At 44.1% G+C, this 24245-nt stretch overlaps 11 protein-coding genes and 1 non-coding gene across 12 annotated transcripts; 5 read left to right on the top strand and 7 right to left on the bottom strand.

The window, feature by feature from the left end:
- Window positions 1-282: 282 nt before the first annotated feature.
- Window positions 283-3307, bottom strand: TOT_040000438 (uncharacterized protein; the record flags this gene model as incomplete). The annotated part of the gene is made up of 8 exons (XM_009694068.1): window positions 283-397; window positions 530-1696; window positions 1894-2339; window positions 2371-2432; window positions 2500-2561; window positions 2639-2981; window positions 3047-3144; window positions 3219-3307. The coding sequence occupies 8 exons, from the start codon at window positions 3305-3307 to the stop codon at window positions 283-285; spliced, it is 2382 nt and encodes a 793-aa protein (XP_009692363.1).
- A 245-nt stretch (window positions 3308-3552) lies between these two features.
- TOT_040000437 (uncharacterized protein) lies at window positions 3553-7374 on the bottom strand (the record flags this gene model as incomplete). Its single annotated transcript, XM_009694067.1, has 3 exons — window positions 3553-4050; window positions 4141-4671; window positions 4729-7374. 3 exons carry the CDS (start codon window positions 7372-7374, stop codon window positions 3553-3555), a joined length of 3675 nt encoding a protein of 1224 aa, XP_009692362.1.
- Window positions 7375-8517: 1143 nt separating this feature from the next.
- Window positions 8518-8860, top strand: TOT_040000436 (putative 60S Ribosomal protein L44; the record flags this gene model as incomplete). The annotated part of the gene is made up of 2 exons (XM_009694066.1): window positions 8518-8730; window positions 8762-8860. 2 exons carry the CDS (start codon window positions 8518-8520, stop codon window positions 8858-8860), a joined length of 312 nt encoding a protein of 103 aa, XP_009692361.1.
- A 71-nt stretch (window positions 8861-8931) lies between these two features.
- TOT_040000435 (uncharacterized protein) lies at window positions 8932-9312 on the bottom strand (the record flags this gene model as incomplete). Its single annotated transcript, XM_009694065.1, has 2 exons — window positions 8932-9127; window positions 9161-9312. 2 exons carry the CDS (start codon window positions 9310-9312, stop codon window positions 8932-8934), a joined length of 348 nt encoding a protein of 115 aa, XP_009692360.1.
- A 493-nt stretch (window positions 9313-9805) lies between these two features.
- Window positions 9806-11768, top strand: TOT_040000434 (conserved hypothetical protein; the record flags this gene model as incomplete). The annotated part of the gene is made up of 2 exons (XM_009694064.1): window positions 9806-10234; window positions 10401-11768. The coding sequence occupies 2 exons, from the start codon at window positions 9806-9808 to the stop codon at window positions 11766-11768; spliced, it is 1797 nt and encodes a 598-aa protein (XP_009692359.1).
- Window positions 11769-11949: 181 nt separating this feature from the next.
- On the bottom strand, window positions 11950-15370 carry TOT_040000433 (uncharacterized protein; the record flags this gene model as incomplete). The annotated part of the gene is made up of 4 exons (XM_009694063.1): window positions 11950-11969; window positions 11996-12222; window positions 12453-13668; window positions 13783-15370. 4 exons carry the CDS (start codon window positions 15368-15370, stop codon window positions 11950-11952), a joined length of 3051 nt encoding a protein of 1016 aa, XP_009692358.1.
- A 191-nt stretch (window positions 15371-15561) lies between these two features.
- On the bottom strand, window positions 15562-17679 carry TOT_040000432 (conserved hypothetical protein; the record flags this gene model as incomplete). The annotated part of the gene is made up of 1 exon (XM_009694062.1): window positions 15562-17679. One exon carries the CDS (start codon window positions 17677-17679, stop codon window positions 15562-15564), a length of 2118 nt encoding a protein of 705 aa, XP_009692357.1.
- A 565-nt stretch (window positions 17680-18244) lies between these two features.
- TOT_040000431 (hypothetical protein) lies at window positions 18245-18919 on the bottom strand (the record flags this gene model as incomplete). Its single annotated transcript, XM_009694061.1, has 4 exons — window positions 18245-18349; window positions 18473-18685; window positions 18716-18797; window positions 18888-18919. 4 exons carry the CDS (start codon window positions 18917-18919, stop codon window positions 18245-18247), a joined length of 432 nt encoding a protein of 143 aa, XP_009692356.1.
- Window positions 18920-18966: 47 nt separating this feature from the next.
- TOT_040000430 (hypothetical protein) lies at window positions 18967-19128 on the top strand (the record flags this gene model as incomplete). Its single annotated transcript, XM_009694060.1, has 1 exon — window positions 18967-19128. One exon carries the CDS (start codon window positions 18967-18969, stop codon window positions 19126-19128), a length of 162 nt encoding a protein of 53 aa, XP_009692355.1.
- A 1-nt stretch (window position 19129) lies between these two features.
- Window positions 19130-22765, bottom strand: TOT_040000429 (uncharacterized protein; the record flags this gene model as incomplete). Its single annotated transcript, XM_009694059.1, has 11 exons — window positions 19130-20164; window positions 20197-20358; window positions 20595-20903; window positions 21115-21615; window positions 21651-21712; window positions 21742-21810; window positions 21885-22203; window positions 22235-22316; window positions 22349-22411; window positions 22447-22642; window positions 22693-22765. The coding sequence occupies 11 exons, from the start codon at window positions 22763-22765 to the stop codon at window positions 19130-19132; spliced, it is 2871 nt and encodes a 956-aa protein (XP_009692354.1).
- Window positions 22766-23078: 313 nt separating this feature from the next.
- Window positions 23079-23150, top strand: TOT_04t000012. Its single transcript has one exon. It is a non-coding gene; the product is annotated as a tRNA-Thr (tRNA).
- Window positions 23151-23395: 245 nt separating this feature from the next.
- On the top strand, window positions 23396-24034 carry TOT_040000428 (uncharacterized protein; the record flags this gene model as incomplete). Its single annotated transcript, XM_009694058.1, has 4 exons — window positions 23396-23666; window positions 23700-23764; window positions 23804-23915; window positions 23955-24034. 4 exons carry the CDS (start codon window positions 23396-23398, stop codon window positions 24032-24034), a joined length of 528 nt encoding a protein of 175 aa, XP_009692353.1.
- Between the last annotated feature and the right edge of the window lie 211 nt (window positions 24035-24245).

Below are 24245 nucleotides of genomic sequence, written 5' to 3'. Positions count from 1 at the left end.
TATATGTGATTGCGATATTATGTATTTTATAACAGAAACCACAGTGAAACACACAATACGGTAAATATACCAGCGTTTTAATCTATTTAAACTAATATGGTACAAAAATTAACTGATCATTCTTACTGTTGACCAAAAAAATACTTATTGTGTACGACGTATACTCTACCTCACATACAACTCAATAATACCATATTAGAGTATTATTTACAGTTTAAAATTCCAAAACACACGCAAAATAAAACATTATCGTTGGAAGGACTCAAACTTCGTTGTTTTAAGTCATTCCTTCTTTCGGGCAGCTCGTTTGCTGTTTAGTCGATTGAGCGCCTTTATTGAATATGTTATCGATAACTTTAGCAAATCCAACAGTCTCTGGCGCACCATCTTCACGTATCTAAGCGTGTTACATTAGTTTATTCAATATGTAAGCCTTTCTACCCAAGTAAGTTGTTATCTGCTTCCGTAACTACATTGTGCTTGTATAAGTATCGATAGCCTATCTACTTATCGTAATCAATCCACTTACTGCTCCGCTGCTGGTCCGAAGAACCTCTTCGCCACGTAGCTGAATCCGAAATACAGTGCGAGCACCAGTGGAATTAGTAGCTGGAACTTAAAGACCACTCTGAGCACCGACCTTATCTCGTTCCATCCCAGCACCAGGAGCACGAGCCAGAAGAAGGGCGGTATGTTCCTCCACGAGCTCATTGCGCCGCCTGCGTTCTGCACGACCTGGGCGTTCTTGTACATCTCCAGGAACCTCTTGCCGCAGGTCTCAGTCGCCTCCAGCCGCGCCTTCTCACTCAGCACGCTGCTGTAGCTTTCGTTCGGCTTCTCCTCGAGCGTGCGGTAGAAGTAGTGATTCTTCTTCACCGAGACCAGGCTAAACACTGGCACGGTCCTCGTCCTCGTCTTCTTAAAGACCTGCAGAAGGTAGAGCGCGTCCTCCTTCGACTGCTTGTACCTGTTGTTCAGCTCCTGGTCCGACTGCTTGTGCCACTCCGTCGGCACCAGCTCCCCCTTGAACTCCTGGTAGTTGAAAAACCTGTCGAACCTGTCCACCACCAGGTCCTCCAGGTTACTCTGCAGCTTCTCAAAGTTATTCCTTGCTCTTCCCAGCATTAGTACGAGCGACAGGTACTCAAACTCGTTTTCAGAGACTTCACTCAGCAGCCCCTTGTAGCTGCCTTTGTAGGAGTTGAGGCAGTTTTTGTGTGTTTCCTCGAACATTTCTTCAAAGTACGTCCAGAACTCGTCTTCCTTCAGTGACCTTTCCATCAGATTCGACTTGAGGAGCACGAAGCACGAGTCTGCTAGCGTCTCCACTTGCTGTTTCAACAGCTCCAGTTGCCTCGACCTCGTTACGTCAAACTCGCTTGACAGGCTCAGCTTAAGGTGCTCCTTGAGTGACTGTGTGTCAAACTCATATTCGAACTTCACCTTATTGTCGTGCGAGACTTTAAATCCTTCCAGGTGTGTTTCCAACTTATCCGATCGTGTTCTTTGCAACTCTTGGCACTTATCTGCGAACTTCGGCCATGCTTCGTGTGGATCTGATCCCCCTACCTTCACAACCTTCCCTTCCCTGGATACTGCAAACTCCTTTTCGAGCATTGATGATGCTTCTACGGTCAACTTTTTTACATAATCTCCCAATGCCGACTCAAAATAAGGCTGTAACCTTCCACATAGTCTACACCAATATTTATTTAAATATAATTTGTTTAAATGAGTATCTATTTACATTAATTTGTATCAGATAAACTTGTACTAGATGGATATTTATTTATATAAATATTTGTATATATTGTCCAAGTATGTTTCTGGACTCTGCTTACAATATAATTTTCAAGGTTTACGTAAAATTGTATCCACCTTAACAAAACTTACTGTGATAAAAGCTCATTTGCTACTCTCTTCGACACACTTGCATCATATCTCGATGCTTCTGTGAAGTACAGCTCTTCCGCCTCCTTCAGCAACTTCAATACGTATTCCATAAACTCTCCCTCCGCGTGCTCGTTTAGGCCACTCGCTACCTTTTGCAGCACTGCGCTCTTGATTTCTGCGCACCTGTAGCTTGACAGCATCTCCTTCTGCGTCGGTATGTCCAGGTGATTCTGCTCTATGATTGTATTCCACACGTTATTGCAGTACACAAAGAACCCGTCTGATGGAACCAGCCTCGAGTATTTTGACGGCCTCAGCTCGTTCCACGCCCTTCTCAGCTCTTCCAGGTCCTCGTTGAACCTTACTGTGTCCGTGATTGCATTAGACAATCCGAAGACTCTTATCTCAAACAACGACTCCACTCCCACATTTGCGAACCTTGCTGGCTAAACTCACTCATTCAAGCTTCGAGCTTACCTTAGTTATTTCATTCCATATGCTGGACATATACTTATTCATTACATAATCCTTTACCACATCTACGGGTTTTTATTATTTTGCACAAATTATCCATGCACACTATATAACACTTATATCATCACTTACTTAATGGCGAAAGGTTCGGCGACCAATCTCTCACGCAAAAGAATAACAGTGTTTTTAAGCTTCTGAATTTGTATTTATTTTGTTAAAATGAACTTGCGTTTTATTATATTCTACATATCTATTCATAGATAGCACTAACTGGTCATTGTTGGAATCAACCAGCTCCAAATTCGCTTCCACTACTGTTTTCAGCAGCCCGTAGTTTGAGCTTGTTAGATTTCCCAGCGAGTTGTACCACAGGTTAACCACGACCACGTCTGATAGAGCCAAGCAGAAGAGTGACGACCTGTGCTCGAAGGTCAGTCTTCCTTCTCCGCGTTCCCGTGAGTCCGTTCCTTCCGAGTCAAACACAACCACTGCGTTTGCGCTCCTTTCCTTCGGCAGCAGCAGTGACGCCCATATCCCCTTTGTCGTCTGAGAGTGCCCCTTCGACGAATCCATTGTTTGAAACTTCGAAGAGAACAAACTGTTGAGCAGGTGGCCTGAAGAAAAATCAAAAGCTCATAAAATACACGGGTATAACTGATACAACTTATCTAATTTATACTTTTGCCGCTGCTCTGCGATCCCAAGATTGTTAGAACATTGAAATTGAATCCGTACGTATCAAATCCAGCGTCCTTAAGATACTTATTGAAGCCATCACTAATAAATTATTATTTCAACGATAAACACAAATGGATTTGATTATTAAATATGAAATTTTATCTATTGGTTACTTTATTTCACATTCGTAATTGCTAAACTCCACGGGAGACAGTGACGTGAGCGCGTTGGTTTTATTATAATCGTTACTGCGAGATTCCATATTTACAAAACATTAACGTGTTAAATGTACATAGATTAGTATATTTTAGATTAGATTAAGGGTATCTACATCTGTTTATTTGCTCAGACACCACAGCTAAATTATGTAAGGTACAAGTACTTATTTCGAGCATTATTTAAATAAATAATGAATTTAATACACAAACTATTGACATACAATTGATAAAATAATTAAAAATGAACGTTATGTTACAGTGTGTAAAAAATTAATAAATTAAAATTTGTTTAAAATTTCTGGTACAAAACGTTAAACGATCTTCTTGTTGGAAGATTCTGCAGCATTGCGTCCGTTATGGGCTCATATACGGGAATGGTTCCCAGCTTCGAGTGGTAATACTGGTCGTAGTACGCCTGATCGTTCCAGCTGGCGCCGCCGAAGTTGAAATCGTCTCGAGCGCCGGCGTACCAGGTGGGCTGGCTGTAGTAACACCGGTCCCCCGACGTAGCGTTAAACGGAGCAGAAGCTGTGCAGCCCCCGTACCAGTTGTGGCTCTGGATCACGTCGGTGAACTTGCGCGCTGTGGCCGTTCTCACGTTATTGACAGCGGCAGTCTTGCTTCGAGAGGTCCCCTTGGCCGCCACGCTCGAATTCCTGGTAAACACCCTTGCACTAACGTTATTAGTCATGCTCCTACCAGTTGCTCCCGGAGTTTTCATGCTAGGGTTGGCCGCTGGCTTCATGGAAGCTTCTAATGTGTTTGGAAGGCTCTTGAACTGGCCAACCTGCTGATTCGGTCCAACTTTGCCTACGCGAGCAGTTCCATGGGCTTTGCCCAGGCCGCACATCTTAGTTTGGAGCAGGTTGGGGTCGACGCCGCTGCCTGACCTGCTGGTGTGGTGATCGGGGTTGACGGCGTTCTGGGTCCTAGTGGTGTTCAACTTCGTCGCCCCCTCGTTCTGGTTGAATAACTTGTTGTTCAAGTTCGTGAGGGTTATGAGGTCAGTTTTCATCCTTTCGAACTTCTGCTGGTGCTCTCGCGCCATCTCCCTGCCCTGGTCGACCATGAAAAGCCAGGCGTCCCCGGGGAGGTAGAACCCGTAGGAGCTGCCGGTGGGCTTAGGCCTCTGGTACTTGCTAAAGTTCGGAGGGAAGAGGAAGGCGTTTTTGGGCAGTTTTGAAGAGTGGTAAAAGAGAGCCTCGCACTGCTGGTTTAGCCTCGGCAGCCTAATCCTCTTCAGCTGCGACAACTTCCTGTTGACGCCCTCGACCACCTCGTCCACTCCGAGCCCACCTCGCCTTGACGATTTGTCATACAGCAGCGTGAGGAGAAGCGCGTACGTAAATGCGCCATGCACGATGACCTCGTCCTCGGTGACCATGTTCGAGGGCTCGCCCTTGGAGGACTTGGCCTTGAAGCTCCAGTCGCTCACCAGGTTCAACTTGTCGTTGTCCTTGCAGACCTGGCCCAGGTTAAGAGGCTTGAACAGGCACTCGAGCGACACTGAGTTCAAGTTGCTGGACGAGAGCACGCAGTAGTTGACCACGCCGTGAGTCGCGTCCAGCGACAGCTGCACGTCAGAGAGGCTGCTCAGGCTGTCGACCTGCAGCGTGGGAATGAACTTGGCCCTGGCCATCTGGTTTATCATCTTCTGGTCCTTGTCGACCCAGTCCCCGCACTTGAAGGTGTTCAGCTTCCCTGTGGGCTCCGAAAACGGCCATATCCCCTTCATCTTGCTGCCCTTGACTGGGCCTGCTCTGCTGGAGCCCCCAACGACGGTCTGCATATTGCAGGTGTCGAGGAAGACGTTGAGCCTGCAGGTCGCCCCTATCGACTGGAAGAGGCACTTGAGGTCGTTGCACGTGACCAGCCCGTTCCTTTCGTAGTCGGCAGGCACCAGAGCCTCGTCGAAGCCGTCGCCCTCGTAGCCCGACAGATCGTCAACCTGCACCGACTGGCCTGAGAAGTAGAAGAGTGCGAAGTCGTTGGGCGCGCTGACGTAGTTGAGCCACTTGAGAGACCTGAAGACGTTGGCCCTGGTAGGCTGCATCTCCTCAGGCGCAGGGATCACAGCAGCGTCCACGTACAAATTCTCGCTGAGCGCAAGGTGTTTCAGGTCCCTGTCGACCAGGTGCCACCCGAACATGGACGTTTTCTTCGTAGGATAGACGTTGCGCTCAATTATGTTGGACTTCACGCGGCTCAGGTCCAGGTTGAACTCGTTGCCAGCCTGATTCGGCTGAAAAGGGTTATTTTGGTTAAATTGCGATAAGTATCTGGTGTAGGCCGGGCTGGGTCTCGAGTCCAAAAGAAGAACGACCTCACTAGGGTCAAAGTTATACTTGGTGACCAGGACCTGGGCAAAAGCGAACGCGTCGTTGCAGCTTCCTCTGAGCTGTGCGTTCGGGTTCCCCAGGTAGTTGCATCCCACAACCACAGCTCTCCTCTTCGGGAGCAAGTTCATCCGGTCAAGAGGCACGTATACCTTCGTCACGTAATTCGGATTGAAACTCTGACGATTAGGCAGATTCGACGACCCGGCTGGCATTGCTTTCTTGGCACTGCCGGCCGCGTTCGACTCGTTTTTGAGGCCCTTGTCGTCAGCTTTTTTGCCGCTGCTAAAGCACGTGTAGTTCACTGCCTCAGACTCCTCCACATCCTTGCTTTTACTGACTGCGGTGGCAAAAGGCTCTACGTCCACCTTTTCCTTGAAATTTAGGTCAATTTTATACAATTCAAAGTCCCCGTTGTGTTCAGTGGGATACCCTTTTGATGGTGCGGACTTATAGTTAGTCTCCTCAGAATATGGGCACTCATCCTGCTTGTATTCAGACGTCTCATGGGCAGCATCTTGATGTCTGGTTTCAAAATTCCCCTTGTAGCCACCTGATTGGAATTCTTCCTTGTTCGCTCTTTCAACGCTGTATTTTTGTGCCCTTTCGGCTTCAGTGTTATAATTTGACGTATCGTATTTGTAAACTCCATAAACGAGATCTTTTGAATCACCCCTGTCATAAAACTTAGTGTAATCTGCAGTTTTATAGACCATTGGATAGCTGAACTTCTTGCGCGCTTCATCGTCGTAGCTGCTCGCCAAGTAATCATCTTGATTGTAGTCCCTGCTACCATAATCGGTTGATGTAAAATGTGATGGAGCCTGGTCAAGACCGCTGCCGATACCAGGTGCTTTATCGAGGAAGCCCTGCTCAAAGCTTGTTTTTAGGTCACTTGAGTTGAAAGCACTCCCTTCAAACCTCTCAGAATTCCCGGAGAAGCTGGACGAGCTGTTTCCAAATCTGTTTGAGATAGAGTAGGTCAGGTGGTTAGAATCCTCAGGGTACAGAGTGCTGACGGAAGGGAACGGCTTTGGCTTAAGCCTGGATTCGAACAGGGCGCCCGTGCTCTGCTCAGTCTCGCCGAAATTCGAACTCACGATGCTCAGCTTCCTCATCGAGGGCTGAGCGTTGGCGTTAGCAGACACGCTCTCGCTTTCAACAGCGTTTGAGCCCCTGTTGGACGTTTTGTCAGCCCTGGATGATGAATCAAAGGCCCTTATGTTTTCGAACAGCTTATACATCTCGTAAGTTACCTTGTGTAGCCTGAAGGACGATATCTTAGGGTCAATGTATATTGACCTGGTGGACTCGTAAGCGGATTTGTCGACTGTAGATTTCAGAGGCAGGTCGAAACCTTCCTCTTTTCGCACTGTTGCCTTGGAATTGGCCTCTTTCTTGGCTGACCTCACTGTGAATTGCTTCGAAACGCCTTCTCCAGCACTGACCTCTAGATCCTTGTCCAAATATTTTAGGGCGTTCTTCGTCAAAAGTCGCGCTGTCGACTTCGAGACACTCTCCTGAATTAATTGTTCCAAATTTTGTGGATATGGGCCGGTAACTTCTGATTTGAGGAGAGTATGCTCCTCTTCGAGAGTTTTATCGAATGTGAATTTATCGATACCAGAAAGAGCCTCATTATTTTTTGTTTTATATAACAGCTTGTCTGGTGTTACTAACGAGTTTGTTTGATTTTCGACAGTCGATTCATTTTCTGATGCACCCTGCATCAGATCAGAGTCAACGTTCGACACTTTATCAATGACTAGATCCATTATGATTTACAGTAATTTAATCTGTGTAAAAATAGGTTCATAGTTGTAGATGGAAGGAAGTTGAAGGATCTATGGCACCATCTCGTTGTCTACGCCCTGACAGAAAGGAAGCCGAGAGTTATGCATTTGAGTGTGTATCTTTAAAATTCATGTATTAATTAGAATATCAATTATAGTGTTAAAATCCGTGTATTTATTAAAATATGTTACAGTTTAATCGCAAAATGGTTCGAATTTTCTCATTAGAAAATACTCATATGTGCTTCATGAAATTTTTTGAAAAATAATTTACACATTAATCTAAAACTACACTGATAAAATATAAATAACATATTTTACAAAAAATAATAATCATACAAAGTTTATATAATATAAAGCCTCATTTTACTAACAATCAATAACTCCACATAACCTGTTCTTTTTAACTAATTTTAGTTGAAGATTCTTATTGTTCAAACTTTATTTTACAAATATTGATTATATTTTTTCTTAAAACTTTATTGTTTTGTTAACATTTGTGTTTATTAAACTATATCAATTAATGTTAAATTAGTTCAATATATAAAAAATATTTTATTTAAAAACAACAAAATAATATTTGTTAATTTGTTTTATTATTATATTAAATTATAATATCTAATGTGTATAAGTGAATAATTAATATATATGTTTATATTTATTTTGTAATGGGTGTAAAGTTTATTGAATATGAAACGATTCTGAACATAACAGATTTCGAAGCTTATAAATTTGTATTTGAAATTTTATATGTATATCAATGAATATATAGTTAATATTCCATTTGTGATTCTAATGGGGATAACATAATATAATGATTCTAGATTTATTATTAATTACGAATTAATTTATATTTCGTTAAATATTGTATATATTTCATTAATCAAAGGGTGAGCAAACGTTTTTAATATTTATTTATTCACCAACGTTTATTATTGAATTATATGTATATTGATATGTTATAAGTATTTTCCTTTATTTTTTTATTAGTTTTATTACCTTATTACTTTATGTAACAATATTAATATGTTATATTTAATCTTTATGACACATATTAATATAAGAATCCTCATATTCTTGTATTGTGCTATTCACATAAAATATAACTATATATAGGATAGTAAAATGGTTAATGTTCCAAAGACAAGGAAGACACTTTGCTCAGGCAAGTGCAAGAAACATCAACTACACAAAGTTTCCCAGTATAAAAAGGGAAAAGACAGTGTTCACGTTCAGGGTAAAAGGCGTTACGACATGAAGCAAAAAGGTTTCGGAGGACAAACGAAGCCCATTTTTAGAAAGAAAGCAAAGACCACAAAGAAAATTGTTTTGAAACTCGTAAGTTTATCAACTAATAAACGAATAATAGGAATGTACCGTCTGCAAGAAGAAGCACTTCGCTAAACTAAAGAGATGCAAGAACTTCGAGCTCGGAGGTGATAAGAAGACCAAGGGCGCTTCATACTAAACTAATCTTGTGAAACGTGAAATACATAGCTTGATATTAGTAAACGTATGTTCATAACATAATATTATGAACTAGGGGTCGTAGAGGTGACTGTAGGGACTAGTCATCAAGTTGGTGCGATACAGCATCCTAATGGTAGTGTGTCTGAGGATGCTCGAGTTTGAGTTGTAAAGCTTGTGTAGGTTGGGGACGATCTTAGGGTTGGCAGCTAAGGCGACATAGAAGTACCTTCCATACCAGAAAACACCAACACGAGCCTTATTCACCCTAAAACAAAAATATTTAGAAAAGTGAAAGTACCGGTGGGATGTGTACCTGATTCCGAGGTCCTGAGTGCGAAGAAGAACACCATGGTATGTGTTGGCCAACTTGGCAATATGAGATAACACAGAACCAATTTCGTCAGGATTGGCAACCTTAGAAAAAAGCAAATAGGATTCATAAAAAACCATAGTTAAAATGAGTGAAGTAATAAATATATATTAATGTGTAAACGTAGTAAATAAAATATAAGAAGGATTAATATGTTTAAGGTAATTCGATGTAAAAATAAGTAAAATCATATTTGTGAACTAAAAAAATTAATTAAAATAAAATACAGCTGTGATTGAGTTAAAAGTCTGTATGTTTTATATAGTGCTACATTAAAAAAATAATATGGACATTCATTGTTGTATTTTTAATTTTATTCACCAAATTTAAATATTTTAAAAAAGATGTGCATTGTATTTTAATTTTGTTTGTTTTTAAATTTTAAAACTCCTTGTTAAGTGATGAATCGTTTCTTCCATGAATAATTATTATATATAAACAACTAGTTTAGCATTTTAATTAAAACTCATCCATCGCAAATATAATTGAATAAAATGGTTTTAAATCTGGCCACTTTGCTGTATTTTAACCTTTAATTCACCCCGCAAGAGGTTAGTGAGAAATCGACTCACAATGGCATCGACCCTTTTATTTAAAACTGGGATTGTATCATTGCACGTGTTTCTTTCGGTCTTGGGATGCCTCGCAATCGAATTTATACTGTACCTTAGGAGGAACCACGAACAGGGGAACATCTTCTCAGACTTCACCTCAAGCTCGTTCGTCACAACGATCAGAGAGGGAGGATTTAGATCATTTGTGCCATATCTGCTGTCCTCATGGAGAAGATTTGGAACACTGATATTCGGATTAACCTGCCTCGGTTCAATAGGATTTATAGCGAACCTGTCGTTCCTGTACTTTATAAACGTGAATGAAAATAAAGAATTCTTACAATCTTTTTGGAAATTTGATGCAGTATTGTGCACAATTTTATTGTTTTTTGTAATACCACTGGGTATGTCAAACAAGTTTGTGAGTCTAAGATCGAATTTGGAGCTGGTAAGGACACTGTGATGTGTATTATCTTATATGGACGTGTTCAGTCAAATTTATTTAACACGTATTAGATAGGTGTGCCATAGTTTATATTCGGAAATTAAACACCAGAGGACATATCCACATTAGATTATAAGTCTTTGAAGAGAAAGATAATTAATATTTTTAGAAACAAAAGCTCCTGGGGACACTTTCGTTTTGCGGAGTTTGGATCGGGTTCGGAATAATAGTAGGACACATAGTGCTGCACGCAATGTTCTACTTCATGAAGCCGCACTCGGTCGGAGTCATATTCACGGGAATCTACTACATGTGCGGCTTCGGGCTCTTCTTCGTGGCGCTGCTCGTGGGATTCTCAGGCATCTACTTCCCGTACCTGCTCTACATCATCAACAGGGACGTCTCGTCGGTGCGGCAGCTGGAGAGCCTTATCACGGACTGCAACAAGGCGCGCAGAGACCTGAAGGTAAAGATGCTCGAAAACAACGTCTACTACTCGGACGACGAGGCGCTCGACGACGAGTTCCTGATGCAGGTGGACAGCGGGAGCCTGGAGACAACTGACTCGTCGACGGAGTACAAAAACGCAGCCTCGAAGGCGGAGCACCTGCTGACCTCGTACCTGCCGGCGGAGATGTGCGTCAACTTCGAGCTGGATGACCCCGGACGGGGGGCGTCGGCAACCTCGAAGGTGGACGCGCTCTTCAGGAAGCTGAAGACGCTGAAGCTGAAGGTCTCGAGCAAGCTCTACAAGCTGAACTACGCGAGGGAGTTCCACTCCTCGGGCAGCCAGCACGACAACGACGAGACGAGCGTCAGAATGTGGATGATGATGAACGAGCTCAAGAGCGACCTCGACTACCTGCGGATGCTGAAGAAGGAGAAGCAGTCGTCCTCGAAGCTCTCGGGCAAGCTCTTCCTGGGGCTCAAGTGCCTTGTGGCCGGCGGCTGCATGATCAACTGCTACAAGATATGCAAGCGCGCGATCCTCATGCTCGTGAACAACTACAGCGAGAGCCTCTCGCGCATCGAGAACCAGAAGATCATCACGAAGGCGTACTACGAGTTCATGCGCGACGAGATCGTGTCCTCGATCCTCAACGACGTGCTCGAGAGCGTGCAGCTGCCGACGGCCTTCGACTTCGTGATTTCGCGCGCCAACTCGATATTCCTGGCCTGCGTGATGATCTCCTCGGTCGGCTACTTCCTCGACTTCGGGCGCGTGCTCCTGAAGACGAAGTACCTGCAGAAGAACAAGCTCATGTCGGACAACACGCTGGGCCTCGCGCTCGCCTGCTTCATGATCCTCACATTCCCGTCGCAGTTCGTGCTCGTCGTGCCCTTCCTGCCGAAGGACCTGAAGCAGCAGCTGCTCGCCTTCCTGTTCAAGAACGACCTGTACGTGTGGTTCGGCCTCCGCTACCGGTTCGACCTCATCGTCCTCGTGACCATCATCCTCACGTTCATCGGAATCCTCTGTCTCCACTACTCGAGGTCCTTCAAGAAACTCAACTACCACGTCGGCTGCAATGTATAATATTTTACTAAAATTGCGTACTTACGTACTTATAAGTGTTCATGTGCGCGTATTTATGTGCGTATATTTATGTAATTATATTTATGTGCTTATATTTATCTGTGCGTATACCTATATATACGAACGTACATAAATGTAAATAAATGTGTGTATGCGTGTACATTTTTATTAGCATATTTCATTATAGAGGTCCAGCAGTGTCTTGTTCGTGTATTTGTGTGTGTTACGACGAACTGCGGCCCTTATGTTTTCGACCACTGAGTTGAAGTGGGCTTCGTTGACCTCGTTGGCGTCCCTCAACTTCGAGTTGACCACGCAGGACAGAGCCGTCAGCAGCCTGTGGATGATAGAAGCGTCGTCTGTTCCATCCAGAGTCTTGAGCACGTTTTCAAACCTTGAGACAAAGGGCATGTACTGGGCAATTCTACTATCTCTGACCAGTAAGGCGAAAGCGCTAAAAAATGTAAGTCATCACAAAGTGTTGCAAATACACATTATTATAACTGGTTAATCTAGTTGGTGTATAGTTATCTAGTTAGTTAGCTGTAATAACAACTTCTTATTGTAATAACTATCAAATCCATGTCAATTAGTATCAGTGATAACTGATAACAACTAACAGTCAATACTAATAACTAGCAATAATAACAATAACAATACAAAACAGGTGGCGTATTTACGTACCCTGATGCTGCCGAGACCGTGTTCTGCCTGAGGTTGTGGGCTATAAACATCAGCATTATGTTGATGTCGTGCACGCTCACCTCGAACACGTTCCCCTCGGGCGTGGCTTCGACCTGCGCCCTTATCTTCCCGTAGAAGTGGCCGTGGACGACGTCGTCGCCCGCGCACAAGTTGCACCAGCCCTCGAGCGCCGCCGTCTTCAGCATCTCGTTGTCCGAGAAGAGGAGGCTCGAGAACCTGTCCCAGCCTCCGAGCGCGAAGACCCTCCTCCTGACGTCGTCGTTGATCGAGAGCAGGTTCGTCAGCGCCAGCGCAGACTCGTACTGAAAGAGCTCGTTTTCGTCCTCGAGCAGGTTCAGCAGCGGCTTCACTGCGTCCTGCGCGTCGTTGAAGGTGAGGTTCGTCGGAGAGGTCGCAATGCACAGGTGCGCTACCGACTGCACCACCAGCTTGTAGCAACTCATGCTGCGATATGTGGCCGCCAGTCTGTTATCGCTCTGGCGGTACTTACTCGAGTTTGCCACGTTGATGAGTATCCGCAGCACTCCCAACGCGTTCAGCTGTCTGCGGTGGTTTACGTTCAGCGCCAGGTAGTGCAGTGCCTCCACCAGCAGCATCTTCGTGTGCTCCGAGGCCGCTGACTTGTGAACCTTCGCCAAGTACGTCGGCACTGCGTTGTCTCCGACCGAGAACACCACGCTCCTCGCCATGTTCGCCGACTCGTCGTTGCCTTCGAAGTAGTTTCCGTTAGTCGTCAGCTTCGCCTGTGCTGGCAACCTTTCCTGGAGCGTCTTTAGCTGCTTCAGCTGCTCTGAGTCGTACTTCGCCAACTCCAAGTCCTCTATGAAACTGTTCCTGTCCTTACTTCCTCGAAGCAGGTTTGTTATGCTCTGCACCACCAACAGAGTTGAGCAGTCTGTTTTTTTATATTTGGTTACCAGTTCTGGTATGAATGACAGGTCTGCTCTTTTGAACTCCTCGTGCAGCGTTGCAAATGACAGTGCCTGCAACACCATATCCTCTTCCAGGCCACTGTTTATTGTGTTCAGCACCATCTTTGGCAACAAAGTACACAGGTCAAAGTGGTTCAACACCTCATCTTTCACCTCTGCTGAGTGCAAACTGACCTTTGCAAACATCAGGACTCTACTTTCTACCATCCATCTTAAAAATTCATGTTTTCCACTGTGTTTACTCACTTCTTCTCCCTCTGGCCCTGTCTTTACTGAGACTCCTCTTGCACTGCTGTATGTCACATCTGTTACACTGGCACTTGAACTACTATGGCCTACATCAGTTACACTACCAATTGCACTCGTTTGGCCTACACCTGTCATAGTGGCATTTACCTTGGCGCTGTTTACCAACTCGTTGCTAAATCTGACTACTTCTGGTGAATTCAGGAGCTCCAGAAAGCACTGGTTATCGTGTACAAAGTCCAACATCTCCTGTCTGAACTCCACAAAGTCAACGCAGTTTAAAAGCGTTTCAAAAGACAGCCTTCTTGTTCTTTCTGAATAGTCTGTAAAATGCACTCGACATAAATGCTGCACTGCCCCTGTGACAACCACGTGCGCCTTAAAGATCGTCTTGTTTGCCAGAAACATACACTTTGCTGCTACGTACCAGTTGTTTTCAAATGAGAGCAGGGGTTTCCCACTCACTCCGTCCAGCTCTGTGTTCACGTATGGCTCCAGCGCGCTGTTGACCATGTTGCTGAAGCTGTCCTGCGTCACCTCGTAGCCTTCGAACTCCATTCTGAAGATACTCATCAGGCATGCCTCCAACTGCTCCCTTAACCCCAAACACTCCTCGTCGCACATTGATATCAGCTTTTGCAGCACCTTCGACAGCGCCAGGTTAAATGACGCGTCCTTCTGCTTAACTGGTGCAACTGCTGCTGTTTTTGAAAAGTACACCAATATTGAGCTGAGTACTAAATCCACGTCCAGCATCTCCGGTTCCATAAGGAGCAGCAACGCTTTCAAGCCATCTACTCCTTTGACCAGGGGACAACACTTGGCCACGTTGTTTAACACTGAGACAACTTCTGCTTGCTCACTCTCTTTGTTAATGTTCAACAAACTTTTGGCATAGTCGTACAAACTGCATTCTCTGCTTTTAAAACTATTCATGAATTGTGCGTGCAGTTCCTCTTTATATTCTTCTTCGCACTTATATAACATATGGTACAAACATGACCAAACTGAAACCAGTACGTCGTCCACTATTTTGTCCCTCACTTTATTTTGACACAGTTCAACCAGTTCTGGCAGCGCCTCCGACTGAATCATCTTTTTAGTCGGAATCAGTCTGAGCTTTTGCAGATTCAGGGTCACGTTGTTTTCATTACAAACTTCCTCTGCTAATTGCTTCGGGTCGTTTACACCCCCTCTAGTCACGTCATTTTTTTTCAAAGTCTGCCTAACCTGTTCCATTAAATCTAAGTGAGGTTGTTTTTTATTTTTCCAACTAGGAAGATCAGATTTAACTATTTTCTGACACCTCTCTATATAATACAGCGACATGTTATAATCCTTGGATATCAAGTGGGAATGTGCAAGGTTGTAGTTCGCCTTGTAGTTGTTCTCATCGAAGACTAGCGCGGTTTCAAACAGTGTTTTTGCATCTTCCCTTTTTTCCATGCGGTTACAACACATAGCCATGTTTGACGTGACTGTCGACAGAAGTCTCCTGAAGTCGGGGTGTGTAAGTTGAGACGACCATTTTTTCACTCGATTCTTCAAAAATTCCACATCAACATCAAGAGTATCTATGCCAACAGCGTCTTTGATAATGTTATAATACAGTTTTGACGCGGTTTTGTAGTCGGATTGCGTGAAAGCGCTGTTGGCCTCCGCCTTCCTCAGCTCCAGACCCTCCAGATCGAAAGATTTACTAATGCTAAAGTGTGCCATTAATAGATGCAATCATTTTACACGGATTTAGCATGTAAATTTTGCGTTTGAATCTAAAAAATGGGTATACCCAATACTGGTGACAGATGAGAGAAAATATTTTTTATTTTTTTTTAAATCGCAAATATTTTAAATCTTACATCCAATTTATAGTATAACCATGTATAGAAGCTTAGTGATCGATAATATATTTAAACTCCTTCATTTACACGTTTTAGTCCGGTCCTGTCGGTAGAAATTGCGCTCTTGCTGGTCGTGGGAGATAACTTGTCCTTAGAGGCAGAGGAAGACTTGCCAGGGTCCACCTTAGGCAGAGAGTCGACAATGTCGCGAAACTCGTTGTTCTTGACAGTCTCAGTGGGCTTGAGAGCCTTGACCTCGTAAAAGAGGAAGTTCTTTAGCCGGATCGCCAGCTGGATGATGTGGCAGATGGTCCCGAGACTCATGCCCTCGATGAAGGGAAGCTTCAGCTGACGCATTACCTTGCTCATGCCGTAGATGCTGCCGGGGAACTGCTCGTTGCCCTCCTCGTCCCTGTAGCCCTTTATGAAGTCGAAGAACTGCTCCCAGACCTCGGTGCTGTAGTGGTCAGTGAGGTCGTTCCTGTCGACCCAGCCGACGAACCACTCAGGCTCGTCGACGAGGTAGATGTACGTCTCGTTCAGAGACCCGTTCGAGACGACGCTGAACACGTCGGACTTCCTGATGCAGACGTCGATTATGTGCTCGGGCGCAATCTCGTCCTTGTTGAACTCAAGGAAACGGCCCCTGACGTTGAAGTAGACTGGCATAATCTGGTCCCGGTAGAGAGAGAGGAGAGTCTGCCTCAATAACTCGGTTGCACGCTCGAACTCGGCGCCCTTAAGAGAAGGGGCAGCGTAGAAGTCGTGCTTACCCTTCTTCTTGCGAACGGGCCTGCTCTTGAACGGCTTGTAGTGGTAGTGAGGCTTGGAGACAGGCTTCCCGGGCCTGGAGTAGCGGAAGTTATCGTAGTAGCCGCCGTGAACGAAGGCGGGGCTGCCGACGAAGTCGGAGTGGACGTAGGCATGGGGACTGAGGTAGTGGGCACCGACGAAGTAGTCGCCGCCGTAGGCGACACCCCCGTAGCCTGGGTTGAAGCAGGGGACGTTGAACAAGTTGGGAGCGCCCATCATCTGGCCGGGGACGAACTGGGAGTTGAGAAGCTGGTTGTTTAGCACCTGCCTGTAGACCACAGGGTTGCCGACGAGCTGGTTCCTGAAAGATTGACCGTTGCCCTTCTTCCCAAAGTTGTTCCCGTTCGCGTGTTTCGACCTCATAGGAGAGTAGTTGCTGAACCCCAAGTTCCGAGATGAGCCGTTAACCCTGTTGAAGCCACTAACAGTCTTGTAGCCGTTCACGAGAGAGTTGTTTAAGCCAATCGCACCGTTGTCCACTAAGACGTTGGAACCCATCCCAGAGTAGTCGAAGCCGGTCGCGAGAGAGTTCTTTAGGTCACTGGCGCCGAAGCCGTTAACACCGCTGAAGCCGTTCACGAGAGAGGTCTTTGAGTCGCTGACGATGCTGAAGCCGTTGTGAGAGACGGGTGGAGCGTTGCCAGCCAATTTAGTCCTGTTGGTAGACTTGTCAGAGCCCCTGGAGCTGTTGAGTCTGGTCTCGACGCCGTCAACAACGCGAGGGAGAGCGGAGTTATTGCCGCTGACAAATGCGTTAGAAAAGTCCTTGGAGTGAGAAGGGCTGCTCTTGGTGGACCAGCTGGCGTTGGAAAGCTTGCCGCTGCATTGCTTGCACTCAGTGTAAAGCCCGCCGTCCTTGTAGTCAGGCTCGAGGCCTGAGCCCTTCAAAGAGACGCCGTTCTTCAAGTCCCAGTCAGACATAAGCTGGGAGATAAGGTCAGGTTTGGAGTCCTTGTTAGGCCTGTCAGAAATACGGCTCTGAACCTTGGCCAAAAAGCTAGTCTCGAAGTCAGACCAGTTGATGTCCTTGACAGAAGCACCAGAAGCGGAGGATTTCGAATCACCCGCAACAGAGTCCTGGAATTTTATGGACCGGAGAATGTCGGACAAATGCTTGCCGAAGTCGAACTCAGAAGAGCAGGAGTTGGAGCTCCCGCCGTCCTGACCGGAGGCGGAGCCCTCAGAGTCCGCGTTGATCAAAGATTCAACCAAAATGTAGTAGTCGAATAAGTCCTCGGGCATGTGTTCCTCACCGGAACACTCAACCAAACCAGGTTGGTAGTCACGCCAACAGGGCGACCACGCGTTGGGAGAAAGCGGCTGGTTGTCAAAGTAGCGTTGACAGTGAGTGGAAATAACCTCACTCAGATCCATTAGATAATAAAGCGAGTGAAAACAAACCCAAAAAAGAATTTGTTAAAACAAGATCAGCTGATGGACAGCCGGAAAATGTGCAGAAAAACCGAGCCAATAATAATTGAATCGGTAATAAAGCTAAGCGAAGATAAGCCGAAAGAACGACTTAAACAACGAGTGCCCCGAAAGTAAAATGGAGCAAAACAAACTAAATTTACAGAAAACAAATAAAAATAGAATTGCTAAGCAAAAGAATGTGAGAGTTCCTGCGTTTAAAGCGAAATTAATAAAAAAAATGCGATCTTAGAACAAATGAGTACGAAAATAGCCGAAAGACAATGAAAATTTGAAAACTACATGAAAAAAAGGTAAAAAAAATCTACATTAAATAAAAAAAGAGCGAAAAACAGCCGAATTGTATTACAGCAGTCGATATTTATTGATTTTACAATAGTTAAATCTAGAAAACAAGATTGAGAGACTCAAGATCAGTTAAACTGTACACTTTCGGTACAATAAAACAAAAAAAAAGCAACAACTAAAAAAAGAACTAAATCGTGAGAGATAGATACAAATAGGTTGCCTACTGCATTAAAACGAGTTTTAAACACCAAGAACGAGCCCTCGAGGGAGAGTTGTCGGTGTTCGAGCGAGAAAAATAGCCGAGAATCAAGCGATAGCACAAATACTAGAAACCAAAAGCAGGGATCTACTATGTACAAACAAAACGATTTGATGATTCTTTACAACTGAACGTTCTATGCACTCTGCATCCAGTTGCTTGGATTCAATGGGGTGATGTGTAAATAACGTCGCGCTTTAAGTGCGTTGGACGGCCCAGCATCACCGATAATCCAGATGTGAGCGCAGCCGCAGTGTCCTGTTCTGTGTATCCAGGCCGAAAATCCGTAGATCCGCCCCCGGAACCAAAATTTATTTGCAAACTATGTGCCTCAGCCCATTGCGTGTTTCCAGTTTCCCTCAAACGTCCGTTTTTTGAGCCCAGAAAGTCCTCAGATTCCACCTCTATAATTTTTAGTTAGTGCGATTCCACGATTATCTCAGATTCAGCAGCCGAAGGCCGCCTTTGCTGCGCCCCGTTCATTTCTGTCTTTCGCAATTTACATCGATCTCCGCTACACATTTTATATTTACATATATTAAAATGCTCCGTAAATTTTATCATTTGTATTCGTGTGTATTGTAACGTAATTCGTCGTTTCTACTTAGATTTGCCTGCTGTCTCAGTCGCGTTCATACCTTAACATATTTTTGATTTACCCCTATTATTTGCCTATTTCGTCCATGTTGGTGCCTTTTAAGGTTGATTTCATGTTATTTTACCTGTTGGAATCCTACACATTGATAGATGAGACTGGTTTTTGGCCGACTCAACGTCAACGTAAATACTATGCTTTTAAGGCTCGAATCATGCACGTGCAGTCCACATATTTAAAAAACGACTAGATTAGCCCATGTTAGAGAGGTATTCCAGCGTATAGGCGTTCGAGGAGAAGAGGCCGAGGACGTTCGCTCGAGTGTCCCTGATCTGCCTCAGGAGCAACAACATCATCGTCCTCAGGTCCGAGTGCCCCTCGCTCGACTCGCCGGCGCCGGAGAATCTCGCGAGCACGTTCTGGTGTATCGTGAACACCGCGTTGAGCCAGGCCAGGTGCAGTCCCAGGTGCACGGTCCCGTTCGGCGAGTGCGAGTTCAGCGCGTTCCTCAGGAAGTTGAGCAGCACGAGGATGAGCGCAGGGTCCAGTGACGAGACCACCGCGGCAATCTGGCTCGCGGGCGTGCCCTCGTACACCTCCAGCATGAGCTGGTAGTTGTTCATGGCCAGGGCCAGGATGAAGGCCCGCACGTGGTCCCCTGCCTTCAGCTGCTCCAGAATCGCGCTCTTCGTGACGTTCTTCGTGATTATTTGCGGCTGGAAGCTGTGCAGCGACTTCATCGCCTGGCTCGCGTGTTCCACGTTCCTCGCCGCGTCCAGGGAGTATATGTGCACTCCCCCTGACGTCGACACTGCGAACTGCCTTCCGTCCGGCGCGTGCTTCACCTCCCACACGCTGAACCTGTCCTGTGTCACCTTAAATTCTCCGACGTCCACTCCCGGCAGCGCCTTGTGCGCCTTTATCCTCGATATCTTCTTCGAGTCCTCGTGCGTCTCCTCGTCCGACAGGTCCAGCTCCTGTACTGAGTACCCGTACTCCGTCATATACTTAGAGCTGAGGAACCTGCTGATTCCTGAGAGCGAGTTGTTTTTCGTGAGGTTGTAGACGTGCACCAGCAGGTAGTTTTCCGTGCTGTAGACGCACACTTGCGCTGAGTTTTTGGCTGTGCACACCAGCGTTCTTCCGCAGGCTGAGTACGACACTGAGTTGAAGTAGTTGTTTCTGTTGATGTTGTGCGGGTCCGACTTGATGTTGATTGCTGAAAACGCTTCTGTGTAGTGTCTTCCCGATTGTATGTCCCTCAGTCCATCTATTGACCCGATTTGCTACACAATTGTGCTATTCGTCATGCGCTTACCTCCACGTTATCCAAGTCCCAGAATAACACCTGGCCGCTCAGCACCGACGCTGCCAGTATCGAGTTTCCCCTAGGGTCAAACGATGCACTGACTACGCTCGATGTGTTGATCACCGATTCAACTGATCCCGCCTTATCTTTCCTTCCAAACACGTTCCATATCTGCGGTATTGTCAATTTAAAATAGTATCGCGTTACATATGGTTACATACTGCTGCACCATATATATATATATATATCGTTTATATACTTATAAGATACATATATTTATGCACTACTACACTATTTACAACTTAATAATAATACACTATTTACAGCTTAATAATAATACACTATTTACAGCTTAATAACATATGTTCGTATCGAACAACTGTTTGCTGTTAAACACTTGCACATACCTTGATCGTGTTATCCCAGGAGGTTGACACCAGGTATCCGTTGTACGATGGGTGTGGGTGGAACGACACTGATGACACTGGTGCCGTGTGCCCTACCAACTCGTCCAAGACCTTCCCTGTCTGTATCTGCCATATGTACACTGAGTTCGTGTCTCCCTTGCTTCCTGCTGCGACTATCGTTCCTGTCGAGTCGACTGCCACACTCGTGTACTGGACTCTGCCTGCTGTTAGGACTCTAAAGTTCCTGAATCTAAACAGGTCAAAGCACCTAACAGTCCCATCCATTGACGCCGTTATCAAAGCATTTCCCTAATACATTATTGTTAACATGTCATTGTTGTATTGTATCATTATTGTTAACATGTCATTATTGTTAATGTGTTGTATCATTAATGTTATTGTGTTGTAATACATCATTATTGTTATTGTGCTGTAACATGGCGTGCGTACTTATCACTTTATTTCCTAGTCTACTTATCTATATACGCACTAATCCGTACAAAAAATACGTTTCGCTTACCTGTGGCGTGAACGCCAGTGCCTCCACTGACGCCGTGTGCTCTGTCAGCGTCACGTAGCACAGACCCGTGTTGTTGTCCCACAGCTTCACCTTCCCGTCGAAGCCTCCCGTTGCGACCAGGAACCTCGTTCCCATGCCCAGGCTTCTGCTGGACAGCGTCCTGTCGAAGTCTCCTCTATTATCCGCCAAACTTCCCAGTTTCTCCAGGTTTGACGCGTACGAGAACGAGCAACACCTGACTCCTCCGAAATGCGATTGCTGCTTCATCACGAACGTTTCGCTCTTCCACTCCCAGACCACTATCGTGCCAGTTTCCGAGCACGCCAGTGCTATCCACTGGCCGTCTTTCGTTACATCCACTGAGTCTATCACCGGTATCTGCGTTCCCAGTTTAAGCGTGTGCACTGTCGTCAGCTCCGGCACGTTGTATATTCCAAACATTCCTCCCGTGAATCCCACCACCAGCAGCCCCGTATCATCGTTGAATGCCACCACTGCCACCTAATTGTCTTCATTGACTTTCTATATATTCTCACCGTTGCATTAGCTGGCTGATTACAGTATCCCTTGGCTTCCCTTGTCCACACATTTACTTTATCTAAACCATCAATCAAACTATTTACTTACCTTTTTTTGTGAACTTCCTTAAAACGTTACTCTTACTCCTTGATCCAACCAATTTAGCTGAATTATCACCTAAAGATCAATAAATTACCTATTAGCTGGCTATTAGTGAGCAATGTCATTTCTAACAACGTTGTCTAATACACTTTCCACTGTCTCACCTTCTGCGGAATCCGTTTTTTTCCAAAGTATTATTACTCCTTCCTTCGACACACTGCATATTCTCTTCATGTCCTTTGAAAAAAATGCTGCTCTCACTGATCTTCTATGGTCTACGAACGCTACTGGTACAAATTCCTCGTCCGGCTCTACGCACCAAAGTCTAACTGTCATGTCTCTCGAGCTCGTGCATATGTACTTTGAGTCGCTTGACCAATTTACGCTATTTATGTTTTCCAGGTGCCCTGTTAGTTCCAGGTGCAGCGTCATCTTCCAACTCAGCTTTTCATCCGGCGACAGCCACACCTAAATTCCAGTCATTCAATCATCACATTACCAGAACCTTCTTTTCCACTGAAACTGCAAAGTACTTCCCATCTGGGCTGAAGGCTGCGTGTATTAATGTCTTTTTTTGCGAACTGAATTTTATTTCATTTTCCCGAGAACTTACTGTAGAGCGTCGTATGCTTTGCTTTCTGAGGTAGAAAGTGTACTGGACGATTTAAACTGCAGTCTGTGCAGTATTTTATCTCTCAACACATTCAACACGTATCCATATCCTGAATTAAATTAATTAAATCAGTCATCTTGCCATTTTCATCGATTATAATTGAGAGCGGGATGGAAGGGTGGCATGATATCAACACAACATTGCTTCTAGCTTCAGAACAAAGCGTAGAACTTTTGTTTGTTTGTAGGTCATAAATGTTTATGCGATTTCCAACTGGAGCTAAAACTGAAGTACCTAAACACAATTTAGTATCAATCGTTAATTATTTTATAAAAATAACACACCATTTGGGTTAAATGATATCCTTCCTCCTGAATATTGCGATCCGCAAATATTTGCTAGGTAATAAGTTGCCATTTTAATCAATAAATTTTAAAAATGAATGATTCTATTTTACATAATAGATGAGAACATATGTTACAACATTTTACATTAAATAATTAAATTTTGTGATTAAAAACATAACGTTATTGTTGTAGAAGCAGGGAAGGTTATTCATATTTAGTATTGCCATAATTATAATAATTTTTCCCCAGTCAACATTAATAATCACAGACTATATTATCATAATACATTAATTTAAGTTAATGTGTTTGCGGTTGTTTAAATTATGATTTGAAAACATTATAATGGAAATCTTATAATAGTAAAATTGGTCCCATCGTCCATGGCCACTTTAGCATAGTGGTAGTGCATCTGACTTGTAATCAGAAGGTCGGGGGTTCGATCCCCCCAGGTGGCTTTTGAAATATGAAAGTTTAAAAATTGGTTACATAAATGGTTATTCGAAAAGCAATCGGCTTGAGTATTTGGTTATAAATTTGGTGTAAACATAGAACATATAGCCACATACACTATATTTCACAATAACTACAAAGATGTTGCTTATTTTATAGTTTCAATCCTATAAAAACAATACAAAACAATTTAATATTTTATATATGATCTATTGATTTTGTTTAATTTAAATGTGTACGATTTAGAATCATGAATATATTTTCGTTTATTCTTTGTTTGTCTGATGTTTTAACTTTCAATAGTAGTTCACATACCAATCCTCTTGTTGGTAAACCTGTTAACAATGATGATACTCTAAATTTTCCATCATCGTTGACCTATAAGCTAGAAAATGTGTACACCCTACCCACCATTGAAGATAATTTGTTCCATAAAATACCAGATTTATCTTCAGATGAAGTAGAATCTGAGAAGAAACTAGAGGAGATAAATGAATCCATTAAAAATGGAGCAATAGAAGGTATTTATGTTTCTAAATATTAATATGTTATAGATCCTTTGACTAAGGCTAAATTATTCCAGAACGAAGAGGATGAACAGCCAGAAGTCGAAGTAAAGGTACGGTGTTGATAAAAATAAAAAATGAATGTGGTTTAGGAAGTTTCTCTGGACAGTTCAGGAGAAAACTATAAAGAGGGCGTTGAGTCTACGTCGCAGGACATGAACGACATATCTAAAAGTCTGGAATCAGACGGAGTGGCTGGAAAAGGTATTAAATAGTATGTTGATTAACCTGAAATTGCTTTAGATTTGGATGATGTCCAACTTAGGGATAATTTGCTCAACAAAATCATGAAGTCACAACATCGCGACAACTTGGGGGCCTAATTTATATTTCCATTTACACATTTTAATTTTATTTCCATACTTTTATTTACCTTGTTTTTTCTTTTGTGTTTTTTTATTTTTCTTGTTGAAACGTAACAAAACTTGTGTTAAAGTTGTTATGTTTGTGATTTATGATGTATGACACTATCTCACAAATTATCGTATAATTTTATTCCGATTAGCCTAAAATAACCCAAAATTTTTGTTTTAT

The sequence above is a fragment of the Theileria orientalis genome, chromosome 4, assembly GCF_000740895.1.
Source record: "Theileria orientalis strain Shintoku DNA, chromosome 4, complete genome".
Lineage (NCBI taxonomy): Eukaryota > Apicomplexa > Aconoidasida > Piroplasmida > Theileriidae > Theileria > Theileria orientalis.
The sequence above is the reverse complement of the archived record's forward strand: the minus strand, read 5'-3'. Positions and strand labels throughout refer to the sequence as shown.